The following is a 26300-nucleotide window of genomic DNA, read 5'->3' on the forward strand; positions in this document are numbered from 1 at the left end:
GCCCAGTTTCCGTAGTTCTCCATACTATAAAGCATGATAGATCTCACCCAGATCCAGACAGGCAAACTCGTAGATTTGATCATCCATCTCGTCAAGGCCAAAAGCGCGTGCGATAACTGAGCCTCTGCCATCAGGACTGTCCTAATGACCTCAGAGGACCTTAATCTCTCTCGAAAGTAGAAGAGTATGTATTTCCTGCCTCCAAGACGGTGAAAAGGTCACGTGTCAGTGTATCTACGCCACGTCACTAAAAATGGACGGAGTATCCGCAACGAGCGTTACAGGGCGGATGGGATGGGCAGGGATGGGTGGGATGGATCGCCGCTCATCCGACGATAAGATGATAAGTGGACAGGGCAAATCCAATGAATCTTGGAGGCAGGGAGAGCGGCTAGAGCTCTGGAGTGGGGTCTCGGAGGTCACAGTACCCGATGATCTCTCATCAGGGTGTAAGCACGCGACTTCGGAGAATGAGGGGTTCAGAGTCACGCCGAGATTCAGATTGCCCGTGCAACAGGTCGACATTGCTTTGGAGCTGCCAGGTACCCGGGGAGCAACAGACCCTGTCTTACATGGTGAAGTAGATCAGTAGTCCAGGGAAATCCTGTATTCCAGGTATCTGGGGCAGGGATTGAGTCAGAGTCGATAAGCACAGCCCTGTCTACTTTGGGTACCGCCACCAGACCAGATACAGGCTACAAACAGTTCGGATGCCTTCTGCAGTGCGGAGTACGCAATGGATGTACCAGATGTGCTATGGCACTAGACCACTCCCGGATCGGTGGTATTGTAAATTTGGTAACATACTTGCTTCCCCGGTCTCCACTCATGATCGGCACCAATAGATGGTCATCGGACGGCGTATTGTATTGTATTCTGCTGTTGATGATGCAAGCGTTGGGTCCAGTGGTCTTCTCCGCCCCGGGTCCCTTAGATAAGGCGGCCCTGACCTCCTCATCTCCTCATCCCAGGCTTCACCTCCTCTCTCACCTCTCCATCCACATCCATCTCCTCCTATAACTATCGGTCCCCCATCTCTGTTTGTATCCATTAATCTTTTACTCTCTTTTCCCCCTATCGTTGAACCCATCAGTCATCATGAAGGGCTTCCTCGGTCTGGCACTGCTGCCGCTGCTCTCAGCGGCCTCCCCCGTGGGTGTGGAGTCTATCCACAATGGAGCTGCTCCCATCATCTCTTCTATGAACTCCCAGGAAATCCCAGATTCCTACATTGTTGTGTTTAAGAAGCATGTCGACACTTCCGCTGCTGCTGCCCATCACAGCTGGGTGCAGGACATCCACACCACCACCAACGGACGTATGGAACTCAAGAAGCGAGGCCTCTTTGGCTTCGACACTGACGCCTTCCTCGGCGTTAAGCACTCTTTCCATGTGGCTGGTTCACTGATGGGTTATGCTGGCCATTTCCACGAAGATGTTATTGAGCAGGTCCGCCGGCATCCGGATGTAAGTAGCTCTTTGAGCTCCCCAGCCGCCCGATGATCACGAGCCTCTGAACTGTACTGACTCATCCGCCTCTTCCGTCTTAGGTCGAATACATTGAGAAGGACTCTGAGGTCCACCACTTTGAGGGTCCCTCCGTTGAGAAGAACGCTCCCTGGGGTCTTGCACGTATCTCCCACCGTGATAGCCTTTCCTTTGGTAGCTTCAACAAGTACCTGTACGCTGAGGAGGGTGGTGAGGGTGTCGATGCGTACGTCATCGATACCGGTACCAACACTGCGCACGTTGACTTTGAAGGTCGTGCCAACTGGGGCAAGACTATCCCCGAGGGCGATGCTGATGAGGATGGAAATGGTCACGGTACTCATTGCTCTGGCACTATCGCCGGTAAGAAGCACGGTGTTGCCAAGAAGGCCAACGTCTACGCCGTCAAGGTCCTCCGCTCTAACGGCTCTGGCACTATGTCCGACGTCGTCAAGGGTGTCGAGTGGGCTGCCGAGGCTCACATCAAGAAGGCCAAGTCTGGCAAGAAGGGCTTCAAGGGTAGCGTTGCCAACATGAGTTTGGGTGGCGGTAGCTCCCGCACTCTGGACCTTGCTGTCAATGCCGCCGTCGATGCTGGTATCCACTTCGCCGTCGCTGCTGGCAATGACAATGCTGATGCTTGCAACTACTCCCCTGCCGCTGCTCAGAAGGCCGTTACCGTCGGAGCCTCCACTCTCGCTGATGAGCGTGCTTACTTCTCCAACTTCGGAAAGTGCACTGACATCTTTGCTCCTGGCCTGAACATCCTGTCTACCTGGATCGGCAGCAAGTACGCCGTCAACACCATCTCGGGTACCTCCATGGCCTCCCCCCACATTGCCGGTCTGCTGGCCTACTACGTCTCCCTCCAGCCCGCCGATGACTCTGCCTTCGCTGTTGAGAAGATCACTCCCAAGAAGCTGAAGGATGCTCTCATTGAGGTTGCCACCTCTGGTGCTCTGTCTGACATTCCCTCCGACACCCCCAACGTAAGTTCTCTGCCTAGAATAAATTTCGATTGCCATCAAATACTAACTACATACAGCTCCTCGCCTGGAACGGTGGTGGTAACTCCAACTACACCGAGATTATCGCTCAGGGTGGCTACAAGGCCGGTTCCACCGTGCAGGATTTCGAGGAGCGTGTCCACGACCTTGTCAACCATGCTGAGGAGATCATGCACAAGGAACTTGGTGCGATCTACAGCGAGATCAAGGGCGCTGTTGCCGCTTAGAGTAGACGAATTGGACTCGTCTGAGACGAGCTCCCTTCATAATGGGCATTTTGGATGGTTGGTTTACCACTGGCGCAGATCACATTTTACCTGGTTTTTATCTGCTTTTTTTTTTCGGTCGACTCCTAAGAGGGTTCTCTCCCAAACTTTCGTACTCAGACTGTCGCTTTGCTATCGTTCTTTTCATCGCTATCCGTAGTATACTTGACCACAACTACATACATTGCAACTCAATCTAGAATCCGTGGACCTATTTGAACCTCATCATAGAAAGCCACATGGGCACCGTATATGTATACTATGTGGTATGTTCTCCCCCAAGCAGGGAGTTAATGTAGGAAAATCTAGAGTACAGTCTTAATCTGGCGCACATCAATCTGTTTCTCCAACTCCCAGCACCACTGGCTTGCTTGCTGAGTCCGCTCTTGGCCCAAAACCGGAACACACTGGTCCACAAACTTGTCCGTTAGCTGAGAAACAGACATAGGCCGTTCCCGACTTCCCACAGCATGGTCAATATGAGTCTCAGTAACAGAATCATCATCCCCCTCCCCACCATTTGGAACCCGAATAATCACAAACGCCTCATCAGGTCGTAAGTTCTCATCCACCGTCGCTCGAACCCGCCCCCTCAACCCAACAACTCGCTCATCATTAACAACCGCATCCTCATACTGCGCCGGCGTAGCCTTGCCAAACAAAATCCCCACAGCAGCCCCATGATAAACACTAAACTTCGCCTCCAACCCATCCTTCGGTGCCGTCTTCCCCGTTAATTCCAGAACCAACGGATAAACAACAACCTCCACCTCCCTAATCTCCTCAATCCGAATCCCATTCGGCCCCAACTGCCCATGAAGAAATATACTCCCGTCAATAACAGGATGCACCACAATGCCACAGGGGAACGGCTTGAAAGAGTTCCGCGCTATTTCCCACCGTCCATCAGGTGGGAGCGTAGCCATCTGTTCATCAAGATGATGCTCGGAACTAACCACATTTGCCCAGCCGCGCTTTGCTTCTAGCGCTTGTGTTGAGCTAGTGTAGCCTTCTGATGCGAGGATCGCTGCTAGTAAGCCGTTCTGCGCGGCGCGGCCTGGGTGGAAGGATTTCGTGTGCGAGCCGAACATCTCGCGTAATCCTGTTACTTGTGTTGCTGCGAGACCGATCGCGTGTGCGGTCTGTTGTGCTGAGAGGCTCAGTAGTTTGGACACGGCTACTGCGGCGCCGATTGAGCCGGTCGAACTGGTGATATGCCTATTATTAAACTTGTTATTAAGAAAGTCCTGGCTTGGGATTATGTCGCGGTATCGTGATCATGCCCGATGATTGCGCACTCAGGTGCTAGAGGGTTCAAGCTCAAGTTCGGTATATCCGCACCACACAGGTGTAGTACTTACCACCCAACATCATAATGATTAGGCCAAACAGCCAGTCCAACCTTACACTCCGCCTCAACACCAACAACCAAAGCAAGAATGAATTCCTGACCCGAGACAGACCGATCCAGCGACTCCGCCATAGCCAGCAAAGCCGAGGCAACTGGGCCGGTGGGGTGAATAATCGTATCCAAATGCGTATCGTCGTAATCATGAACATGCGACGCAATACCATTCAACAGTGCAGCATGCATGGCATCCAGATCCACACCGCCAGAACCGAGGAGTCTGGACGTTGGTGCGCCTGTGAAACGTGCCAGCGCGGTGCGTGCTATTGCTGTTGCGGGGTGGGCGCTCCCGCCTACGGTGCAGCCGGCCCAGTTGTAGAAGCCTTGGATGGCGGCATCGATGACTTCTCTGGGGAGGGAGGCGAAGGTGAGGTTTGTGGACCAGTCGGCGAGTTTTTGGGTTGCCATTTTCGTAATAATTTTCGTTGGTAGCTCGTACTCTTTGGATATGCGGGGTTGTTTGGGGTTGACACTGGAGGTTGGGGCGGGCTGACTCCGATATAGGAGCTTCAGAACCGCGATGGGGGTCTAATGGGGTCTATTGTGGGGTGATCCTTCGGGAGGCGCGTAGTTATGGAGAAGCTTGTGTTGTACGGAAATTCAAGTTGTATTAGGGGGGGGTATTATCTGACCATGAAATGGTATGATTGTCTGACTTGATTCGATCAAGTTGCAAGAATGACCATGTATGTCACTATCCACATAGAATGGGATTATCCTCCTCATAGCAAGTACCTAATCTAAAACGCCCGAATTGCTGCAAAAAAATTTGGGGAAAAAATAACTCCTACAAAATAACCAATGCTCCGGATAAAAATGCCACATCCCGGAAATGCGTACGCCACCAGTGCTATGCATGCTGAAAAGGCCGAAGTTGAGAATGCGTCGACCAGGCCCGGACTCGCTAGGACTAGAAATCCTACGCTCACCGCTGGTGACTTTCGGCCGCATCTTCGCTGTCATCATCATCGTCGTCATCATCGTCTTCACTGGCACTTATTTGATCCATATCCTCGTCCGAGTCACTGCCGCCGAAAGGATCGCTGTCAACATCGCTATCCATCCAGAAATCGTCGTCGTCCTTTTCCACGTCACGCGATGGGGCTTCTTCCACGGGCATCGTGAAACCGGGAGGGGCCAGCTTTCGGGATCCGTCTACGTTGGCCTTGACGGTAGCGTGGTACTTGGTCGGGTTCTTGCGCAGCATGACTGCAGCGTCGACATTCGCGGGGAGGAGACTTCGGCGTCGTCGAGGAGGGAGAGGATGGAGATGAGCACGGATTCTACTCGTTGGGCGGGTGACCAGCGCTCAGCGGCCAGTTCACCGGACATTTCGTCTTCGCCTGGGGGATGCAGGATGGAAATGCAGAGCCGCCCGTCCGCGTATATGTTTGGGTGGTAGAGCGGTACTAGGAAACGAAATTCTGCAGGGAAAATATCACGCACGCGTTAGCGCCACTGTCACACCAGATGCAGAATGGGAAAGAGCTTAGAGGGAGGTGCTGTCAGACGTACCTGGAGGGGAGTATGGGTAGTTCTGTGGGAAGGTCATCGAGGCCTTGAGATAGCCGCCATGGTACAGAGAGTCTTGGTTCAGTACGATCAGTGCGACATCCCACTTGAAGATATTTTCGTGGTGTAGCTGGATGATATGGTGGTTAGTTAAATTCCATGTCGGTGTCCCTGGTCTGGTTTTGGATCTCGTGGCCAAGAAACTACAGTCCGTTGATCTATATGAACTCCGGGAGATGGGGAGGATTGGGGGGGGAATGTGGAACCAACCTCGATATTGACCCATTTCTCCTTGGAAAGGGTGCGAAACTCGTTCATGAGGATGCGTTCAGCCATGATGAGTTGTGAGGCGACACCAAGTGACAAGCCTTGAAGTGAACGAGCGTTTCTGGAGAGTGTGAAGGGTATTTGGAGGTAGGACAAAGGGGAGGGAGAGAGAGAGGTGGATCACCGATGATGTCGGGGGGGGGACCACAACACGGTTTAGTCAGTGGTGGCGAGAGAAAAAGGAAATCCCAATCCCAATCCCGTGGCGCCGAAGAGATTTTGATGCCTAATCGGTCGTCGGCAAATTACTACGAAGTACAAGATAGGTTAAATGAGAGTCATAGGCAATAGGCGAGTGACTAGTATGTAAACTAGTAGTAGGTCTAGGTAGGTCTCATACCCATGACCATGCCATCAGCAGAGCAGAGGGTACTCCGTACTAATGGACTCTCATCTCCAGTGCCTGGCCGATAACAGTGGGGAACTTCCACGATAAGCAGCGATCATCGCTGCATCGAGTCATCCGCGTCTATCGTCAGTACGGAGTATAGGAGAGATGTTTGAACAATCACATTGTATAAGAGTGTAGTACAGTATAATGTAATAACTAATAGTAAACTATACTATACTATACTATAGAGATATAATTATAGTATTATACCTAGTATTATACATAGTATACTAGTATACTACTACGATACTACGTGCAGTCACGCTGTGCGGGCGAACCCGTCCACCGCCGCTTTAGGAACGTGCGCGCGCAATCTGCAATCCCTTCGCTTCCATCGTATCTTCTTCCTTCCCCCTCTTTCTTTACTTAGTACTTGTCGGGGTTCTCGTCCTGCATCCTACTGCCCCGCCTTCGCTTTCATTACTCAATATCATTACAACCCACTCTAAACCCAGAGTCTTGCTCTCCCTCATCACTCTTCCCTCCAAAAAAAAAAAAACCGCTTTCCGCTTCCGTTCGACTTGGCAATGCCAGCCTTGTTCTGCACCCCAGACGTTTGTTGTTAACCTACTAGGGGAGGGAACCTCAAGCTCTTTTTTTTCCTTCTCCATCTCCCCCTCTCTCATAGCGTTTTTTCAAAATCGTGTATATTAACCACCGCGAGGAAAACGGCCCATTGCCTGTCCGTGTCTGCGCCGGGAGCTTCTCTCGTGAGCTCAATTGCTCAATTGTCGGCATTGCATCCCGCAAACCATGCTATCAAAATGTGAAGGCCCCGTTTGGGCTATCGACGACTTGTCGCGATGCTTTCAACGCAAGTGAGTACTAGGCAGCTCTTTTCTGATCGGAATTCCCGGAGTCCCTCCGACCGTTGGCGACCGTTGGCGACCGTTGAAGTACTGATCGTCAAAATCTGATAGTGTTCTGCAAGTCTCGCTCCCGCTAGCGGCATGCAGTCTGTCCTTGCTTCTCGTTCTCGTCCGCCTCGCATATCGTTATATCGTCGCTCACAAAGGTGTCGCCTATAAAGTTCTCGTCAATGATGATGCCGGCGAAGTCCTCAATGGCGGCGAAACCGAGTCCGATCCGATGCTCTTCCAGGCTGTCCAGACAGAGACCGAACACCTACAGCTGGAGGTTGACCGCCCGAGAGGAGAAATTACCATCGTCACACTCGAAATCGCTGCACTGATCGGTCAAATCGCTCTCTACGTGGTCATCTTTTCTACCCAAGCCTGGGGTCGCCATGGCACTATCCCCGCCATTGCGGGTCTGGTTTCCTGGGGCTATATACTGTTTTTGGTCTTGGTCCGATTGTTGCTGTCCACCATGGACCTCTTCTCGGCCCCGCGACTGTGGACTCATACGGCTATTCTGTACAGTGCTCAATGGCTTTTTAACATCATGGTCTTCCGTTCCGCCGTCATCCACCCGATTTCCCGAAATGCTTTGATTCTCAGCAGCATCCAATTCTCCCTCACCACTCTACTTTTCATCATCGCCCTCACCACTCGCCGAGGAAACAAACCAGTTGTGGTGGAGCGCGAGGATGGATTGGAGCCTCCACGTCACCCTATGGCCAGTCTGCTGTCTCTGGCGACTTTTGCATGGTTGGATCCGTTGGTTTTGAAGGGATACCGACAACCTTTGGAGATGGAGGATGTCTGGAATTTGACACCCTCTCAAAAGGCCGCCTCGGTCATCAGCGAATTCCGGAAACGACAGATGACGGGCTCTCTGGCATGGAAGCTCATCCGGTTCTTCATCGGCACCATTCTGAAACAGGGTGCCTGGACTGTGTTTGCTAATCTGTTCGTGTTTGTGCCGAGTCTGCTGTTGAAAGCTATTCTCGAATATGTTGAAGATCCTCGCTCGGCCACTCCCAATGCCGCCTGGCTGTACGCCATCCTCCTCTTTTGTTCCGCGATCGTTCAGGGTGTGGCGGATGGACAAGCTCTCTACATTGGTCGCAAGATGGGTGTCAAGATTCGCGCGATCATTATTGGTGAGATTTACGCCAAAGCTCTGCGCCGCAAAGCAGGTGCCTCCATGGATGCCGTGAAAAAGACTATCGAAGACCCAACTGGGTCCAAGGACACGGCACCAAGCAAGAAAAAGAAGGGTCTGCTATCTTTCGGTCGTAAGAAGAAGAACGCATCTGGCCATGATGCCGAATCTGGCGCAAATGCGAAACCCGATGTGGAGGAGGATGTAACCCAGGCGAATGTCGGTACCATCATTAACTTGATGGCAATTGATTCCTTCAAAGTTAGTGAGGTTGGCGCCTACTTACATTTCTTGTGGGCTAGTGTTCCGGTGCAGATCATCATGGCCGTCACTCTGCTTTACAAGATCATGGGATTCAGCTCGTTCGCCGGTATCGTGCTGATGGTTTTGATGCTACCCGTCAATCTCTTCATTGCCCGGCAGTTTAACAAGGTTCAAAACATGATTCTCAAAGGCACCGATGCTCGTATTCATGCTACCAACGAGGTTCTGCAGAATATCCGCATTATCAAATACTTTGCGTGGGAGCAAAGATTCCAGGATATCGTCAATGAGAAGCGCAAGGCTGAGCTTAAGTCTTTGCGTCGCCGTTATATCCTCTGGTCCTGCGCCGCGACTGTTTGGTACGGCACACCGATCCTGATCACATTCCTCTCGTTCTTCTTATATACTGTCGTTGAGAAGAAACAATTGACACCCTCGATTGCTTTCCCTGCGCTTTCCATGTTCTCATTGCTTCGCGTTCCTTTGGATCAATTGGCAGACATGGTTGCTCACGTACAGGAATCAAAGGTCTCCTTGGACCGTGTGGACAAGTACTTGAATGAAGAAGAGACTGGAAAATACGATCAATTGCGTGATAGCACTTCTGCTGACGGGCCGACAAAGATTGGAGTCGAGAAAGCGACCCTGACCTGGGGCACTACTAAGCCCAAGTCTGAAAGCACCACTTCCCCAGACGCTGATGCATTTCGACTCATCAATGTTGACGTTGATTTCCCTATCGGAAAGCTCAGTATTATCGCTGGCCCCACTGGCTCTGGAAAGACCTCTCTACTTATGGCCATGCTTGGTGAAATGCGGCTCATTGAAGGCCGGGTTCATCTCCCCGGTGGCATGTCGAACCGCTCTGAGCTTCCTGTCGATCCCGAGACTGGTCTGATTGATAGCATTGCGTATTGCGCCCAGGAAGCTTGGTTGGTCAATGACACTGTCAAAGAGAACATTGTGTTTGCAACCCCTTACGACGAGAAGCGTTATCGTGCCGTTCTCAAGGCCTGCGCCCTGGAGCGTGATATCAGTATCCTTGATGCTGGTGACCAAACATTGGTCGGCGAGAAGGGCATTAGTCTTTCTGGCGGCCAGAAGCAGAGAATTTCCCTGGCTCGCGCTATCTACAGCAGTGCCGCTCACTTGCTGTTGGATGACTGCCTTTCTGCCGTTGACTCTCACACTGCCAAGCACATTTTCCGTCAGGCCCTGACAGGCCCATTGATGCTTAACCGCACATGCATCCTGGTTACTCACAATGTGGCTCTGGCGGTACCTCAAGCTGACCACGTCGTTGTTCTCGAAAATGGAAAGATTTCCTCGCAAGGCCGCCCTGATGATGTTGCTGCTACCGGTGCCCTGGGTGATGAATTCTTAAAGTCTCGCCCTGGATCCCGAGCAAGCTCGCGTGGCCTCTCTCGTGTTCCATCGGAACATGAGGAGGACTCGACAGACTCTGGTGCGAACGGAAATGCCAATGGAACAGCTGACAAGGGCAAGAAAGATGACTCCCCTCTGAAAGAAGGTAAAGCGACTGGTAGCATCAAGATGTCTACTGTTACAATGTACCTTGGATCAATGGGCTCGTGGCCATACTGGGTTCTTGCGATCACTGTCTTCTGTCTCCAGCAGCTGGGCTCAGTCTCGACCAATATTTGGATTCGTCAGTGGGCCAATGCGTATCAAACATCTAATGTCGGTTCTGAGGACGTGGGACAGTACGCCGCCGCCGCTCACCTCAAGCCCCCATCTTTCAACGTTGGAAGTGTTTCTAAAATGAGCACTTTCGGGCCGCCTCAACTGAGCACTCGCGCCTCGGGCACCACACCCGACGGCGAGGTCGACGTTCTTTACTACCTTGGGGTATATGCTCTACTTGGCTTCTTGTATATCGGAATCTCCCTGAGCCGAGAGGCAGTTCTATTCTGGGGCTCTCTCCACGCATCCTGGAAGATTCACGATCGACTCCTCAAAACTGTTATGCACGCCAAGTTCCGCTTCTTTGATTCTACACCCCTCGGCCAGCTTATGAATCGATTCTCCAAGGATGTTGAGTCAGTCGATCAGGAGGTCGCGCCAGTGGCAATCGGAATGCTCCACAGTCTGGCATCGGTCATTATGATCGTGATTTTGATTTCTTGCATTACCCCAGGATTCCTGATTGCCGGTGTTTTCATTACGCTAGTATACGCCGCTCTTGGCGCCATCTACCTGAACTCGTCCCGGGATCTCAAGCGTCTGGAATCCGTCCAGCGCAGCCCATTGTACCAACAGTTCGGCGAGACCCTCAATGGTATCGTTACTATCCGCGCCTATGGCGACGGCCCTCGTTTCATCATTGACAACCATCGCCGCATCAACGCCTATAACCGACCTCACATCTACCTCTGGGCCAGTAACCGCTGGCTCGCGCTTCGTGTGGATTGGACCGGTGCTCTCGTTTCCTTCTTCTCTGCTACATTCGTCTTGATCAACGTTGGTAAGATCGATGCCGGTGCTGCTGGTCTGTCTCTCACCTACGCTGTTACATTCACGGAAAATGTCCTTTGGCTGGTCCGCCTCTACTCCGAGGTTCAGCAAAACATGAACTCGGTTGAGCGCGTGCGTGAGTATCTAGATGTCGATCAGGAGGCTGCTCCTGTCATCCCCGAGTCTCGTCCTACAACTGGCTGGCCTACTGAAGGTGCTGTTGAGTTCAAGGGATACACCACCCGCTATCGTCCTGACCTCGATGCTGTACTCAAGGAGGTGTCATTCTCTGTGAAGCCCGGCGAGAAGGTCGGTATCGTTGGTCGTACAGGTGCTGGCAAGAGCTCCCTGGCATTGGCACTTTTCCGTGGCTTGGAAGCCGAGAAGGGTCAAATTTTGATCGACGGCGTGGATATTGGTTCTATTGGTCTTCGCGATCTACGTGAAGCAATCACCATTGTGCCTCAGGACCCGACTCTATTCACCGGCACCATTCGCAGCAACCTCGACCCCTTCGGCCTCTTCAGTGACGAGGAGATCTTCACTGCCATCCGCCGCGTGCACCTAATCGGATCCGACGGTTCGGGCACCGCAACCCCAATGACCTCCAGTACATTCACCGCCACCGAAGCCAACGCCATGAATGGCAATACGGCAGCAGTCACAACCGTAACCACCGACAACAAGAATGTCTTCCACAACCTCGACAGCCTTGTTTCAGAATCCGGCTCCAACCTCTCACAAGGTCAACGCCAACTCCTTTGTCTCGCACGCGCCCTGCTCAAACAACCCCGTGTCCTAATGATGGACGAAGCCACCGCCTCCATCGACTACGCCACCGATGCCAAGATCCAGGAGACCCTGCGCGAACTGCACAATAGCACAATCATCACGATTGCGCACCGCCTGCAGACCATTATCGACTACGACAAGGTCCTGGTCCTCGACCACGGGCGCGTCATCGAATTCGAGCACCCCTGGGACCTGATCAACCGCGAAGGTGGCTTGTTCCGGGGCATGTGCGAGAACAGCGGTAATATGGACGTTCTCCTTGACGGAGCGAAGCGTGCCTGGACGCAGAAGCGCCTGGTCGACGACTCCTGAGATCGTTTCCATTTTTGTTACGTTATGCATAAAAACTCCTCATTAATCCGCACCGTATATATTCTATCTATCCTTTGCATTTTCTACTTCTGTCCATTTGACTTTACACTGCCTCCTCTCCTCTCTCCGATTTTCCCCTCGGAGGATGATGGGAGCCTGCAGAAAAGAAGGTTTTGGCAGTATTTGTGTGTATCTATTTTCCTTACTTGTCTGGGTGGTCCTCGTGTCTTTTTTTACTCTACGGCCTTTATCTTCCAAAGTTTTCTTGGCCATTTCTTTACTCGACTTTCCTTTCTTCATGGCGTCATGGGTATCCGTGAATCATCTAGTGCACTATTCTTCCTGTCCTTTCATTTCCCGTTCCTTTTATTTCGTTTTTGATATTGAATGCACTAAAACTGACCTCCTCCGCTGGGCTCATGTTGAGTCCAGCTAGGTAGGTAGGAGATGAGAGATGAGAAGAGGACACACATACGTGTGTCGGTAGAGAAGATAGACAAATGGAGAATAGTTTCATTTCAATTCAATGCTTTCAAGTTCGCCTAAGAACGTATTCCAATAATCAAATCATAACGTAAGTCGTTTCCTAAAAAATATCCCCCCGCCACCAGTCGTATCCAATAACTCGTGGATTGGATGTAGACCCTCATATGAGCTCCAGGCCCTCCAGTTCGGTTCACCTCAGCCCGACGGCGCGTAAGCATAAGCCGAGCACTTTAGGCAGAGACTTAAAATGGCGACGAATGAACTCCTGATAACAGGATCAGTCACTCTATTGGCAAGTTCGTACTGCAAGTTGCTCCAATTGCGCACGAGGATCCGTCCCAGTCGAACATCATCGTCATGGTCGCAATTTCAAGATTCGGTTTCACCAATCGGGCACGTGGATCGCGGGCTAGTCGAATAGGAGACCAGCGGCCAAGTACCCGCCATGGCGCTTGTCCGCCGAGAACAGATCAGGGGGGACATTTGATTCGGCTCTTATTCATTGCGGTCGGGTTTTGATTTTGGAGAGAAGTAAAAAAAACCAATAATGATTTCAGATGGTCATGTGGCGACCGTGTTTTCATTCCATACGCGCAATTTGGCATAAATATGTAAATTGCCGAGTGAACTCGCATAGGATCCTTCCCGAGTACGAGTGCGAGATCCGAGACTGCCGGCTGCTTTCGCCCAGCCACCCAGTTCCAGGCGCGCTGCGCAGTGGCAGAGTCGGTGGGGAACGAAAGATTCACCCGCAGACCTAGACTGTCTCTGTCGGTGGTTGGTGGCCTGGTCGGCGGTCGGTGTTTTTTTCTTCTTTCTTTCTTGGATAATCCGCCGAGTCGGAACTAGACTAGCGGTGGGCGGTCTTGGTCTTGTCTTGGGTGTGACAGCCTATTTTTTTTTGGCGGTGCATAGGTTTTGCCTCAAGAGGGGAGCCATGCGTGCGGCATGGACGCGTGGTTGGGGAGGGAGGGGCTTCGTGGCGTTCTGTGGGCGTTTCGTTTCGGTCGGTAACTCATGCGGGGAGGGGTTTGGTGGTGAGTAGTGAATGTGAGTGGTGAGTGTGAGTGTAATAGTGGTAGAAATAATGATTCCAGCATAAGATCAGACATCACAAACATCATGATCGCGTGCACATTTGACCAGACCGAGTGGGTGGGAGCGTATTGTGTCGATCGCAAAATCAAAATACCTTCGGTCGTAAGGTAGGATTGGCGGGAATGTCAAAGTGAATGGCGCTGCGTACAAAGATCGCCTCCCTCGCGAACAGGGGGGGTCTCAGTATTGCGCGATTTAGGCTAGTCGCTCAGTGTTTTCCTTTATCGTTTAGTCCCCTGATCACAGTCACGATACAGACAACAACGGAGGCGAAGACAAAGAACCAGGCGGCTGGAAATAGACCAGGAATGGTATCTGCCCAGCTGAAGCGTGGAGTGTCTCGTTCGGATAGCGCGGAGGGGGGGCTCCTGAGTGGGTGATGGCCGTGCACTACTCGGGTCCATGTCGATCGCTGCATCCGGAGTTCCGATTGACTTTTGATCATGTCCTTGCAGGGTTTGCGTGTCTGGCAGGTAGCCAGCCTCACGAAGAGCGGAGAGTCGGGCAGCGATTTCTTCTTCATCTGGGACGGTCTCAGGGAAGTAATAGGGTCTTCGTTTGGCAAGGTGCCCGGAGTTGGCGTCATCTAATGATGGAGAGGAGGCGGTCTCCGGGGATGACCATTCTGGTGTGACGACGCTGTGCGGGGAGGAGGGGATCGCTGCAGCTGAGACGAAGCTACTGAGAAGCAGCACGAGTGGGAGTTGAATGAGACGCATGGTCGAGGTATCGTGTAGTCGAAGTGTACCCTAGGGTAAGGTGATGGGATGTGTGTGCGAGTGGAGATTGGCACTGATAACGGAGTGCTGATAAGATCGGGCTCAATTCGTAGGTAGGGTCTCTGGTCAGCACTATTGTCGCATCACTTATGATTCAAGGGGAGTAGAGTAGAGTCAGAAATTGAGATGTGAGAGTGTGAGAGAGTGAGAGGGGAAGAGGGGAAAGGTGAAAGAGGGGGAAGAAGAATGGAGGCATAAAAGAGAAGCTTACCAGAACGAAACGAAACAGAAACCGATAAGGCAATGCCCGTCTCGGATTCGGCAGGACGGAGCCCGTTAAACCCGCTTCGCAGCACCGGAGCTCGGCGGATGCTAATCTAGTACATAGTACATAGTACACTAAGTAAGAGAAGTGCCCAAGGTCTAGCTCAGATGGCTCCACTTTGGACTGGTATGTTTCCGAATGCGAATCATTTTAGGCGCGAAAATGTCCTTCCCTCGTCTTAGTGTACGGGATACCAGTAGTACTAGCAACGCTCACATTCACTATACCATGGTACCGCAATACACAATACACAATACACACCTGAATAGGATACCAGATACTATAGCTACCTTCACTCTACTCTGTGAAGGGTTAACATAATTATTCGCACAACTGATATATGTACATCTTTTGCATTGTGCATTATTCTCAGACCCAGTTTTTTCCAATCAAAACTGGGTACAGACCTCTGATACAATATTTTATGTTTTATGTCCCCACTGACCCACTATTATCGGCACAAGAGAATGCCGACGAAATTGATCCATCCACATATGCCTCGTTAATCTGAACAATCACCCCATAAGTCCCGCCCACCGTCATAAATACTCCCAGCAACACCAACAATATGTGTAGACCATATATCATTTGTCGCCACACCCCACCCTTCAGATACTCCCCATGACCATACAACCACAGCCAACCAGGAAGACTTATAGCCAGGGGCGCAAAACACAGACTGCCCACCAACGCCAGTACATAGTTGAAGATGGGAATCGCACAGGCCAAGACGAATGAGATTGCTGCCATGCCCAGCGTACAGCTCAGCCATGTCCCCCAGTGCACCATCGTATTCGATTGAAGGTGTCGCGAGTCACGCAGGATCCGTACAAACAGATACTTTGCCGCAACGTGCACATACAAACACCCGCTGATTATGAGACCGGGCAGTGCAATTCCATAGGCAACGCGTTTGACTGTTTCTCCTGCACTGCCGAGCGATGGTGATGCAATCCACTTGCCACACCAGGCGTAGATCACCAGGCTAAAGGTCAGGTATGAAGCGGTGACCAGGCTCATGCTCATATAAACTGCCTTCGGGTAGTCCTTGGGCTTGCGCATTTCAGAGATCACGGGGAGAAATGCTGATGTTGCAGCACTCGACACGAATATCGTAGCTGCAGCTGTGATGCCCACGGTGAAGCTGGGATTGCCAATTGCACGGTATCCCAGATCGAAATCTCCTATTTGTGGCGCTGCAGCCGGCCGATCTCTTACTGTGACGCCGATTCTAGTATAATAGGGTCAGCATATCAGCGAGAAAGGGGGTGTTGGGGTTTGGGAAGACATACACAATGATGAAGACAGCGATATAGACACTGGCAAATCCAACCCAGGTCAACCAGCCGATGTGGGAGAATTTACGCACACTCGCACATCCAGCAATGATGATCGTCGCAATCAATGAGAACCATACTGTACACATGGAGTGCAGTGACAGTGCATTCAGGGCCGTCGAGACGCCGATAATCCCGGACGCAGCCACAATGACATAACTGATGGTGAACAAAACCCCGACCACTTCTTTCAAGATCGGACCACCAACGACCTGCGCCATGTCGGCAATGGAGTGACAACCCGGATATTTGTTGCGAAAATTGCCCTGCACGATGGCACAATAGGTGTTGAGAAGGGTCCAACCGATGACATTGACGGCGCCGGGAAACGCGCCGAGTTCATACATCAGCGATGGAATTGAGAGTACACCAGTGGCGAAGATGACTAGATAGAGTGCCAAAATGGCGCTGGTCAGCGGACTGGACAATTCGTGTTGATCTGGATTCGGTATTTTGGGAGCCCCTTACTCTTCAAGAAAATCACACCGGCGCGGATCCAGCTCACAGTGCGGAAATCAACTTGGCCATCGCCTTTTTTGAAGACTTCATAGCGGTCTTCCATCTCGGCCGTTTGTGTATCAGGGGAGTGGGAGTCATGAGGAGCCACCTTGATCTCGTCCTGAGAGGACATGTTGAGGATCGGAGCTCGGAACGATGTTTAGCTGCAACCTGGGCACAACCTAGGTATACTGTAGAAAAGATGTGATCAAAACTCGAAACAGAGAAAGTCAAGCTTGCAGGCAATGACAGCCTTGAGAGGGGATATATAGTAAAACCACGACCCAGAAGATCAGAACTTATCTCACGACCCGGGTTTTTCCCGGCGTGACCTCGTTCATTTCCCGTTTGCGATAGGCGTCAGAACTTAGGCTTTGCTGGGGCTGGTCTGAAGAGCGAGATAACAATGGCAAGAAATGGAGAAAGTGGGACTTTGCTCCACTGTATGCTTTCCCCGCGAATTCCAGCTGTCTGATAACCACGAGGATGCGATGGGTTGAGTGGATTTCGCCATGGGAGGCGTGGGCCGCAAGCTTAGGGGTCGTTGGGGTCGAGTCCGGTCGAAGCTCTAAACGGGGCTAGTAGTTGGAGTAAACATCTTGGGCCAATCAATGCCAAGAGAAGCTCCTGGGAGTATACACATACGATAACGATGAGTGAGTGGCGAATGGAATTAATGTGGCTGGGCAGGGCAAAACGTGATGAAACCGGCGCGAGTTGGAGAAGGCCAGGAATGTTCAAGTTGGGGTCAGACAAGATGAGTTGGGGTACTAGTTATCAGGCTTCACAGTACCCATGATCCATCACATTGGCAAAGTATAGGAGCAAGAATTGGGGTCTGGGGACTCTTCCCAGGGTTCATTCAAAATATTTAACTATTATAATGATTTGCGTATAGGTGAAGTAGGTAATATAATAGTATTCGTATGATCGGGCACAACCAGAAAGGGGTATCTACTAGTAGTACGAAAGCACCTATAGTAAGATCTTATGGAGACATTACAACCGACAATACATGCCTGGGATTTCTTGTGTCAAACGACAACTCGTGAATACTAGTACTAGGTACTAGTAGCTACCGATATTTGCTGTTACTGCATACTAGTAGGTGCTTGGTACAAGGTGAACTCTGATTTTGATCTATTTACTTCTTTAACATCGCTCCGACTGGAGCCGGCATGAGTGCTCCTTCAGGAACTGCGTTCTTCTTCTTGAAGTCATCGCATATCTGCTCCATTGTCACGAACTCCACCCCGTCGTGTTTCTTGAAGTGCTCAATCAGACTATTCCACATTAGCTTTGTCCAAGTTCAACAGAAGATACAGCAGACGTACCGCTCGTGCATCAACAGCACATGTGGTCGCCCAGACACATCCGGATGAATGGTAATGGGAAAGATAAACTCGTCATACTCGCGGTAGAAGTAATCGAAATGGTCGCGCCAGATATCCTCCACATCTCGCGGGTTGACGAACCCGTGGCTGTTTGGCGCTTTCTTGATGAACATCATAGGAGGCAGGTCGTCAATGTACCAGTTCGAAGGAATCTCAACTAGTCCCGTCTGTGGTCCATGCTCCAAAGGCTTCATCCAAGTCTCTGCCTTCTTACTATAGTCGATGTTCGTCCACGTGTCGCCGGTGCGCAGATAGTATGCGTGACAGTCCTCATGACTCATACTGTGATCGTACTCGATGCCATAGTCCAGAAGTAACTGAGCACCTTCCTGACTTGTCTCCCACCTAATCGAGGAATAAATTAACAGTTATAATGACGGGTTTCTGAGTTATTAACAACATACCAAGGTGCCACGCTACCCCGCGGCGGTTTACCCGCAAACTCGGTGAGCATCCGGTAGGTCTTATCCAAAACATCACGTTGTTGCTCAATGCTCATATCAGTCGGGTTTTCGTGTGAATATCCATGAAGTCCGATTTCGTGACCAGCATCGCGAACCGCTGCCATGTCTTCGGGGAAGGTTTCCAACGAGTGGCCGGGGATAAACCATGTCGTCTTGATATCGTACTTGTCGAATAGCTTGAGGAGACGCCGAGTTCCGACTGTTCCTGCCCAGACACCTAGTAAAATGAAGGTTAGCAGCAGCGCGCACAGCTTGTATCGGCTCGAACTCACCCCGGCTAATATCGTTCGTCGAGTCTTCGCCGCCATACGAGCCGAGCCACCCGGCGACAGCGTCGACGTCGACGCCATATGTGATGAGAACGCGTTTAGGACCCATTGTGTCTGATTAATTGGCAATGAAGTAGCTGAGAGTGGGATTGAGTGACGCGCGGGGCTTTTGTACGTGTTTAATGTTGTGTTACAAAAGTTGAACGCTTTTTGAATGCGGGGAAGACCAGCCCCTCTCGGAGCGTTGGGGCCGTCGGAGTCGCCAATATCATCGATCGCCATCCGAAACGAACCGACCTTTTTGTCAAGAAAATGTGTAATCTCATCCTCGCTATCAACCCTCAAACACATGCTATCCTGATTTCTCGTCTCTCTTACCTCGCTCCGAGATATATGGAGGCCTGCGGTGGGTCTAGGGAGTCGGGGTCGAGTTGGAGTCGAGTAAATGGTTTCTTTTTTTTCACGACATTGATGGGCTCGTCGGCAAAGATGGGTCTCCAAATGGATGGATCTTGACTCGGGGATTGCCGATGAGTTTCAAGAAATTGTGGCATGATGCACTTTCATAAAATCCTCAACTCCCCAGCGACGCGATCGTCAAAGTAGTCGCGCACCTTTTGCTACATTCCAGCATGTCGGTCCTTTTTACAAGTATCTCCGAGTGAGTAGGAAACCCAACGTCGGTGACGTGATTTACATGGCAGATTCACTAACCACCAGTCCAGGGGTAATCCTGTTAAACCCGGCGATGCTGAAGCTCTGATTCAGCCTTTCGGTCTGACCATTGATCCTAAGGAGTCGAGCGATTTCCAGACCCTGCTGGCAGCGGTCCACGATTGCGCAGAGGACGTAGCTGCGTTACCCGACTATCAGCCAGTGTCAGACACGGCGAAATATCCGCGTGAAAATGTCCGTCGGTGCGGCGAAGAAGAGCAGGCTTTTGGACAGGCATGGTCGCATAAGTTCCTCATCAGGGGAAATCCACAAGGCGGCGTTATGGCGGGTAAATCCGTCAGCTTGAAGGATGTAATTGCTGTGGCCGGAGTGCCACAGCTTCTTGGAAGTGATATCACACCGGCATGGACACCTTCAACCGACGCGACAGTGGTGACTCGGCTCCTTGATGCGGGTGCAAATATTCATGGAACATCTACTTGCGAAAATTATTGCCATTCCACGTCCTCATATACGAGTGCCCAGGGTACAGTTGAGAATCCTCATGCAACGGGATACTCAGCAGGAGGGAGCACATCTGGTGGTGCAGCCTTAGTCTCTGCAGGCTTGGTTGATGTTACGATTGGAGGGGATCAGGGTGGAAGCATTCGAGTCCCGGCAGCCCTGTGTGGATGTAAGTCGCATTAAATCATCCATATCAAACCTGACTAAATTTATCTCAGGTGTTGGACTGAAGCCTACTCATGGCCGAGTTCCTTATACCGGAATATCTAGTGGAGATGCCTTAGTTGACCATGCCGGTCCGCTCGCACGCACCACCCGTGAAGTCGCCGCGTGTTTAGATGCGATTAGTGGCTATGATGGTATCGACGATCGCTCACTGGCAAGCCCAAAACCAGGTTCGACTAAATTTGCAGCAACTATTGAAGAGACCTCTGGAAGACTTGATGGTCTGAAAATTGGAATTTTGAAAGAAGGCTTCGAGCATAGTGCTGTGGATACCAATGTCAGAGAATCAGTCTCAATCGCCGCAAGGAAATTCGAAGATCTTGGCGCCATTGTTGAGGAGGTATCGCTTCCGGACCACTTGCATGGCCCGGCACTATGGACTATCCTTTCAAGAATTGCTGGAGCACAGACACTTCTGGGTCATAATACTGGACGAAGGGGCCTATGCATGACAGAAGCGGAGCAAAGCAGGCTCCCCTGGACGGATGAAGGCTTCCAGCGAGCCTTCCCATCAACGAAGAATGTGATTATCAACGGGTTATATCTGATGTCGCGCTTCCCAAACATTTATGGAAAGACAGTGAATATTGGACGGCAAGTAAGCGACAAATACCAAGACCTTTTTGAGAAATATGATGCCTTGGTGATGCCCACGACTCCAGTTGTGGCTCCGAAGAATGGAAAACGCGGTCTTCCATTGGAGTCACTCAAGCCTAGCATGGGGTTGACGATTAATACTGCCATATTCAATGTCACAGGCCATCCTGCCATGTCCATTCCTATTGGGTTCGCGCCAGCTAAGGATGATGAGCAGGTTATGTTGCCTGTTGGTATGCAGATTGTTGGCGGATTGTGGCAAGAAGAGAAAATATTGCAAGTTGGACATGCATGGGAGACGAATTTTGATTGGAAGAAGGTACATCATTCGGCAATTAAGAATCAGCGAATTAAGCGTGTATGTAGATAGCAGATGATATCCATCAGATATATACACCATGAAATCCAAGGTTTTGACCTCAGCCCTCTTCAAAGTTTAGATACCTAGGTATGCGATATTATCATCCTAACCTTGGAACCTTGTTTTCAAGCCCTGCAGTTGATTATTAGTGCTTTTCAAGTTGATAACAGCTACCGACCTACCTAGGTAGGTACTAGTGGCTGTAGATGGTATAAATCTACCGCGGGTGTTACTATTCATTACTTCAAAGGTTGTTCCAATGGTATCTAGGTAATAGTATTTACACTGTTATATAGCCGCCATCCACTACCATCGCGTGACCTTGAACAAATGAAGCCTGTGTTGAACAAAGAAATAGGGCTACATCTGCTACTTCTTGCGGTATACCCATTCTTTTCATAGGAGCAGTTTCTACGGCGGGGGTGATGGCTTCACGCACTTCCTTCTTCTCCATTACTAAAGGCGTCTCGATGACTCCAGGACATACGCAGTTCACCCGAATTCCATCTTTGGAGTAATCGATCGCATCAGCACGTGTCAGCCCAATAATGGCTGACTTTGATGCACAATATGCCGCTAATTTAGGGGATCTAAAGTTAGGTGTTTGTCATAACAAGGGGGCACAAAAGGTGAGAACTGACGGGCATTCGGACGGCTGACGATTCCAAGCTGACTGGCAATATTTACGACAGCACCTCGTTGTGAAGGGCGGCGAGAATCATGACTTGGGAGTGCCTCTTGGGCGATCATCTGTCTCAGCTGAGCCCGGGAAGATAGCCAGCAACCGCGATAATTGATATTATTGACGCGGTCGAATTCCTCAATGCTAGTTTCATCTGACCGCCGGGGAAGACCCAGTACACCTGCACAGTTGACTGCATAGTCAACGCGCCCAAACTTTTCAACGACTTGATCTATGAACGTCTGTGCAAAGTGGTCCTCAGCGACACTGCCTGCGTGGGCGAGGAGCTGCACCTTGGGATGAGTGGAGGCGACTGCGTGTCGGGTTTGCTCTAGCGTGGATGGATTGACATCTGTGATGGCGATTCTTTCACATCCTGCAGCGGCAAAAGCCCTGGCGACTGCAGCACCGATTCCTATATTTGAGTAGCATGATGTGAGTGGAACTGTGGATCAGATTTGTAGTGCAGGGTATGGCGTACCGGTTCCACCGGCACCGGTCACGACGGCGACACCGGGGAAGAGTGACTTGAGAAGGGACATTCTCTCGTGTCAATGGAAAAAGGAGAAGAATAAGACAGTACAAAGAAGATAGTAGGAAGCTTTCCTATACCCTAGGGCCTGTAGCTGTGTAGGACAGTGGGAGTAGTAGAGGAGATAAGAGTGGGCCGTTGGAGTCACCGCTTGGGGGCGACTCCTCACTTCGGCCGTCCTCCACTTTCTCCTCTTCTCCAAGTGACTCCGAGCCATGCCACCCCCAGTCCAGTCAGGCCGCGCAAAAGCACGGATCTGTGTACATTGCGGTAGAGCTTTCCGTCGCACCGAACATTTAGAGCGCCATGTCCGAACTCGTAAGTACTCTGGTGTTGGGGTAATACTACCCTGGAGATGGCTGACCATCATCATCAGACACTAAGGAGAAGCCGTTCATCTGCTTCTGTGGGGCGGCCTTTACTAGGCGTGATCTATTGAAGAGACACAATCGAATCTCCCATCAGGATGGATTCACCTCACCGGACTCCCAGCCCAGTCTCCAGCCCTCAACCTCAACCTCGGCCTCAGTCCCAGTCCCAGTCTCAGTCCAACCCCCACCCGCTCCTGCAGCCATCCCGCAGCCGCAGTATGATGCATCAGCCCGACCTGCATCGATACATCAGCAGCAGCAGCCACCGCCGCCTCAATGGACAGGGCCGCCGCCACCTCAGCCTTCATACTTACCCCAGAGCCAGCCTCCAATGATGCCCGTAGGCCCAACTCCCAATTCTAATACCAACCAGGAGGGGCACCCTGGAATGCATGATCCCGCCATGCTGCAGGCAGCTCAGCTGCTCCTCCCAGGCGACTACCAAGCACCTTGTAAGTACATAGGGAGTCCTCGCGGTTCCATTGATGTTTCTTTGCTAAATAACTACTACCTAGCCTTACCCTATTTGCCCGAGGATCTCAATCATTTCCAAGAATTTACCCATTTTTTGGACTCCATTGGTCTCCCCGCCGAATGGCTGCCCTTTGAGGCAGACCCATCCCAGATCCAAGATATTGGAATTGAGGATGTCCAGAAACCAATTGCACCCTCTCAGGAACAGATGAAGCGACCGAGAAGTATTCGTGATGGCTCGAGAGGAGATTCCCCTTTTCGTTCATGGCTACCATCGGTACCCCGTGGGGATCAAAGCCTAGGTACTCTTTCCGATAGCGGTAAGTCTTGCTCTATATGCAATTTTAAGCTGGGAAGAACCATGTCTCATATGACCTTTAGAGCCACCGCAGGCTACCGGCAAAATCTCTCGATTCAACGTTTCAGAGGATCAACGCTTCCGACTTGCTGCATCTCTTGAGGACTTTCGAAATGTCATACCGGATTTCACCCTTCCTTCTCGCCATACTCTGACTCGCTACCTCACGTCCTACTTCGAGGGATTCCATCCCCACATTCCGTTTATTCACATCCCAACTTTCCGCTTCAGCGAGTGTTCTGCCGAATTAGTTCTCGCGATGATGACCATCGGTGCCCAGTATCGCTTTGAGCACCGCAATGCCGAAAAAATATTTCATGTTTCCAAGGCAGTCCTTTACGAACGTATGAGCAGAGAATCCCAGTCAGGTTACCCGATGGCCTCCCAATATGGAGATCAGAATCGATCAGCGGGTAGCGGGGGCACCGCCGCTTCGCGGAAGATGGAGGTGGTTCGTTGTTTACTCGTCCTCATGAGTTATGCTACCTGGGAGCGGGCAGGACTTGTACAGGAGGCATTCCATATTCAAGGTCAGCTAGTTCAGCACCTTCGCGACGTTGGGTTGACGGAGCCATATTCTGATGCGCGTGGTCAACCACTGGACTGGTATGAATGGGCAGACCAAGAGTCCCTTCGGCGAACTAAACTTATCGCTTTCTGCTTCATTCATATTCACAGCCTGGCCTATAATGTCTATCCATCGCTACGCAGCAGCGAAATCCACATGCGACTTCCCTGCTCGACGATCGAATGGATAGCGAACAACGCCGTCGAATGGGAAGCTGCCCAGCAAGCCCGTGGTCCTCAACAGTTGTTTTTCCAAGACGCGCTGACACTTTTGCTTCAAAAGTCGCGCTCGGCAGTACCATTGGAGCCGATACCCGCTCCGTTGGGAAATTACATGCTGCTGCATGGTCTGCTTCAGCGAATCCACATTGTCAGCGAACTTTCCTTGCCGAATGGGCTTCATTCGACCAGCTTGCCGACCGAAGAACTGAACAAGATAGAGTAAGACTGACACGCTCACTGAACCATCTGACAGAAAATGTACTGACTATTTACTCAGGCGAGCCCTCCGCTCCTGGACTAGTGTCTGGCAACAAGCCCCAGAGTCAAGCCTCGACCCACACAACGATAATGGACCGATCCCCTTTACATCAAGCTCGCTCCTCGGACTTGCCTATGTGCGCCTGTCTCTCAATCTCGGTCCGTACCGCCGTCTCGAAACGCGCGACCCAGCTACCATTGCCGCTGCCCTGTACCGATCCCCAAAGCCAGAGCGAAGTTACCGCCTGATCCCAGCCCTTATATATGCTGCACATGCCCTCAGCATTCCAGTGCGCCTGGGAATTGATCACATCGCACGCAGCCAGGCATTCTTTTGGAGTGTGCGCCATTCTCTCGCAAGCTTGGAATGTGCGGTCCTGCTGAGCAAGTGGCTATTCACTCTTGCAGAGGCGGGGCCAGACCAGGCGCTGAGTGGTAAGTTCTTGGAATGATTCCTGATAACTCAAGCCAACGCTGACTGTCATGACTAGAAAACGAAAGCCGTATTCTTCGCTGGACCCAATGTATTGTTGAAGAGGCCTATTCTTCTATTGACCTTGAAGACGAATCCGAAGCCCCGCTAAACCTTGAGCCGCCGGCATTGGGCATGGCGGTTCTAAAGCTGTGGTCCAGATTGTTCAAACGTAATACCCAATGGCCGTTTATTAATTGTCTGGGAAATAGCTTGGAGCAGTATATGATTATGATTTAGCGTTTCTATTCCCCTTCCCTTGCCTTCTTGTTGAAATACCTACACATACTACTTGGAAATACTTGGACATATATACTACATTTGATGATATAATATACGAAATTACTGGCAATTTGCGACCTTCTGAGTCTTATTGTTGTAATTGAAATTATCAATGGTCTTCCGAGAAATACAGGGCTCTCTTTCTCCTCATCCTCCTTCTTCCCCTCTTCTTCTTTTCTTTTGCTTGAAAGATATGGAGGTGTTGGACACCTAATCCTGAAGGATGCATTGCTACGCGGTAAAGATGACAGGTTTTGAAACTAGATATCAGGCGCACCTAACCGAACTTCGAGACTATGCGATGCGAATTTTCTGACTAGTCAAAATCGATCAAATTACCTGAAGTAAATTCAATCAGATTGGTGGGAGGCGGTGCCGCAGGCTTGTTGGTAGGCGGGTCCTTGGAATCAGAGGGATGAACGAGACTGTTGCTAGCGACACTGCTGGCTGATTCTTGAATTGGCCTTTTCGAAGCTAGAGAAATGTACGTTTCAGTGGCTCGCTTGAGCCCGTCCTGAACGTCCTGAGGGCCCAATCTTGGAAATGTGCCCGTGTTTGCACTGTCAATATCACCGGCACGGGCCTTGTCAACGAATTGGCCCCATAAGCCTACTCCCTCCATGGGGATGACCTGCTTGCGGAGTCTTTGTGCACCTTCGGGAAGTCGATTGATCCGGGGCTTTTCCATGATGGATACTGTGTTGAACTTGTCGTTCATGCAGTCGCATGAGTGATTGTGAGTTTTGCCACAGATATCTGTGCAATGGAACCCACAGCATTTTTGCACATGGGTGCATGGTTGTTGACAAGTAATCCATGAATGGTCAAAGCTAGTTCCTCATGTCAGATAACTCAAAACCATGTGAAAGATAAACCTTTGT

The 26300-nt window shown here is 51.0% G+C and overlaps 12 protein-coding genes across 12 annotated transcripts; 5 read left to right on the plus strand and 7 right to left on the minus strand.

Moving 5' to 3' along the window:
* Positions 1-253: 253 nt before the first annotated feature.
* Positions 254-592, plus strand: N7533_010025 (uncharacterized protein; the record flags this gene model as incomplete). The annotated part of the gene is made up of 1 exon (XM_057106675.1): positions 254-592. One exon carries the CDS (start codon positions 254-256, stop codon positions 590-592), a length of 339 nt encoding a protein of 112 aa, XP_056955892.1.
* A 506-nt stretch (positions 593-1098) lies between these two features.
* On the plus strand, positions 1099-2722 carry N7533_010026 (S8 family peptidase; the record flags this gene model as incomplete). The annotated part of the gene is made up of 3 exons (XM_057106676.1): positions 1099-1467; positions 1551-2477; positions 2534-2722. The coding sequence occupies 3 exons, from the start codon at positions 1099-1101 to the stop codon at positions 2720-2722; spliced, it is 1485 nt and encodes a 494-aa protein (XP_056955893.1).
* A 344-nt stretch (positions 2723-3066) lies between these two features.
* N7533_010027 (MmgE/PrpD family protein) lies at positions 3067-4577 on the minus strand (the record flags this gene model as incomplete). The annotated part of the gene is made up of 2 exons (XM_057106677.1): positions 3067-3979; positions 4123-4577. 2 exons carry the CDS (start codon positions 4575-4577, stop codon positions 3067-3069), a joined length of 1368 nt encoding a protein of 455 aa, XP_056955894.1.
* Positions 4578-5094: 517 nt separating this feature from the next.
* Positions 5095-6017, minus strand: N7533_010028 (uncharacterized protein; the record flags this gene model as incomplete). The annotated part of the gene is made up of 4 exons (XM_057106678.1): positions 5095-5407; positions 5473-5578; positions 5685-5811; positions 5952-6017. The coding sequence occupies 4 exons, from the start codon at positions 6015-6017 to the stop codon at positions 5095-5097; spliced, it is 612 nt and encodes a 203-aa protein (XP_056955895.1).
* Positions 6018-7152: 1135 nt separating this feature from the next.
* N7533_010029 (uncharacterized protein) lies at positions 7153-12249 on the plus strand (the record flags this gene model as incomplete). The annotated part of the gene is made up of 2 exons (XM_057106679.1): positions 7153-7217; positions 7320-12249. The coding sequence occupies 2 exons, from the start codon at positions 7153-7155 to the stop codon at positions 12247-12249; spliced, it is 4995 nt and encodes a 1664-aa protein (XP_056955896.1).
* A 1805-nt stretch (positions 12250-14054) lies between these two features.
* Positions 14055-14552, minus strand: N7533_010030 (uncharacterized protein; the record flags this gene model as incomplete). The annotated part of the gene is made up of 1 exon (XM_057106680.1): positions 14055-14552. One exon carries the CDS (start codon positions 14550-14552, stop codon positions 14055-14057), a length of 498 nt encoding a protein of 165 aa, XP_056955897.1.
* A 754-nt stretch (positions 14553-15306) lies between these two features.
* On the minus strand, positions 15307-16845 carry N7533_010031 (putative neutral amino acid permease; the record flags this gene model as incomplete). Its single annotated transcript, XM_057106681.1, has 3 exons — positions 15307-16108; positions 16170-16599; positions 16683-16845. The coding sequence occupies 3 exons, from the start codon at positions 16843-16845 to the stop codon at positions 15307-15309; spliced, it is 1395 nt and encodes a 464-aa protein (XP_056955898.1).
* A 1011-nt stretch (positions 16846-17856) lies between these two features.
* Positions 17857-18948, minus strand: N7533_010032 (polysaccharide deacetylase family protein; the record flags this gene model as incomplete). The annotated part of the gene is made up of 4 exons (XM_057106682.1): positions 17857-17995; positions 18047-18451; positions 18511-18787; positions 18843-18948. 4 exons carry the CDS (start codon positions 18946-18948, stop codon positions 17857-17859), a joined length of 927 nt encoding a protein of 308 aa, XP_056955899.1.
* Positions 18949-19471: 523 nt separating this feature from the next.
* N7533_010033 (putative amidase) lies at positions 19472-21210 on the plus strand (the record flags this gene model as incomplete). Its single annotated transcript, XM_057106683.1, has 3 exons — positions 19472-19500; positions 19565-20187; positions 20237-21210. The coding sequence occupies 3 exons, from the start codon at positions 19472-19474 to the stop codon at positions 21208-21210; spliced, it is 1626 nt and encodes a 541-aa protein (XP_056955900.1).
* A 271-nt stretch (positions 21211-21481) lies between these two features.
* N7533_010034 (SDR family NAD(P)-dependent oxidoreductase) lies at positions 21482-22425 on the minus strand (the record flags this gene model as incomplete). Its single annotated transcript, XM_057106684.1, has 3 exons — positions 21482-21777; positions 21843-22298; positions 22365-22425. The coding sequence occupies 3 exons, from the start codon at positions 22423-22425 to the stop codon at positions 21482-21484; spliced, it is 813 nt and encodes a 270-aa protein (XP_056955901.1).
* A 205-nt stretch (positions 22426-22630) lies between these two features.
* N7533_010035 (uncharacterized protein) lies at positions 22631-25377 on the plus strand (the record flags this gene model as incomplete). The annotated part of the gene is made up of 6 exons (XM_057106685.1): positions 22631-22733; positions 22792-23238; positions 23302-23580; positions 23642-24626; positions 24685-25100; positions 25157-25377. 6 exons carry the CDS (start codon positions 22631-22633, stop codon positions 25375-25377), a joined length of 2451 nt encoding a protein of 816 aa, XP_056955902.1.
* Positions 25378-25735: 358 nt separating this feature from the next.
* N7533_010036 (uncharacterized protein) lies at positions 25736-26107 on the minus strand (the record flags this gene model as incomplete). The annotated part of the gene is made up of 1 exon (XM_057106686.1): positions 25736-26107. The coding sequence occupies one exon, from the start codon at positions 26105-26107 to the stop codon at positions 25736-25738; it is 372 nt and encodes a 123-aa protein (XP_056955903.1).
* Between the last annotated feature and the right edge of the window lie 193 nt (positions 26108-26300).

The sequence above is a fragment of the Penicillium manginii genome (genome assembly GCF_028828005.1).
Source record: "Penicillium manginii strain IBT 31320 chromosome Unknown utg000007l:1.0-2284322.0:1.0-2285126.0, whole genome shotgun sequence".
Lineage (NCBI taxonomy): Eukaryota > Fungi > Ascomycota > Eurotiomycetes > Eurotiales > Aspergillaceae > Penicillium > Penicillium manginii.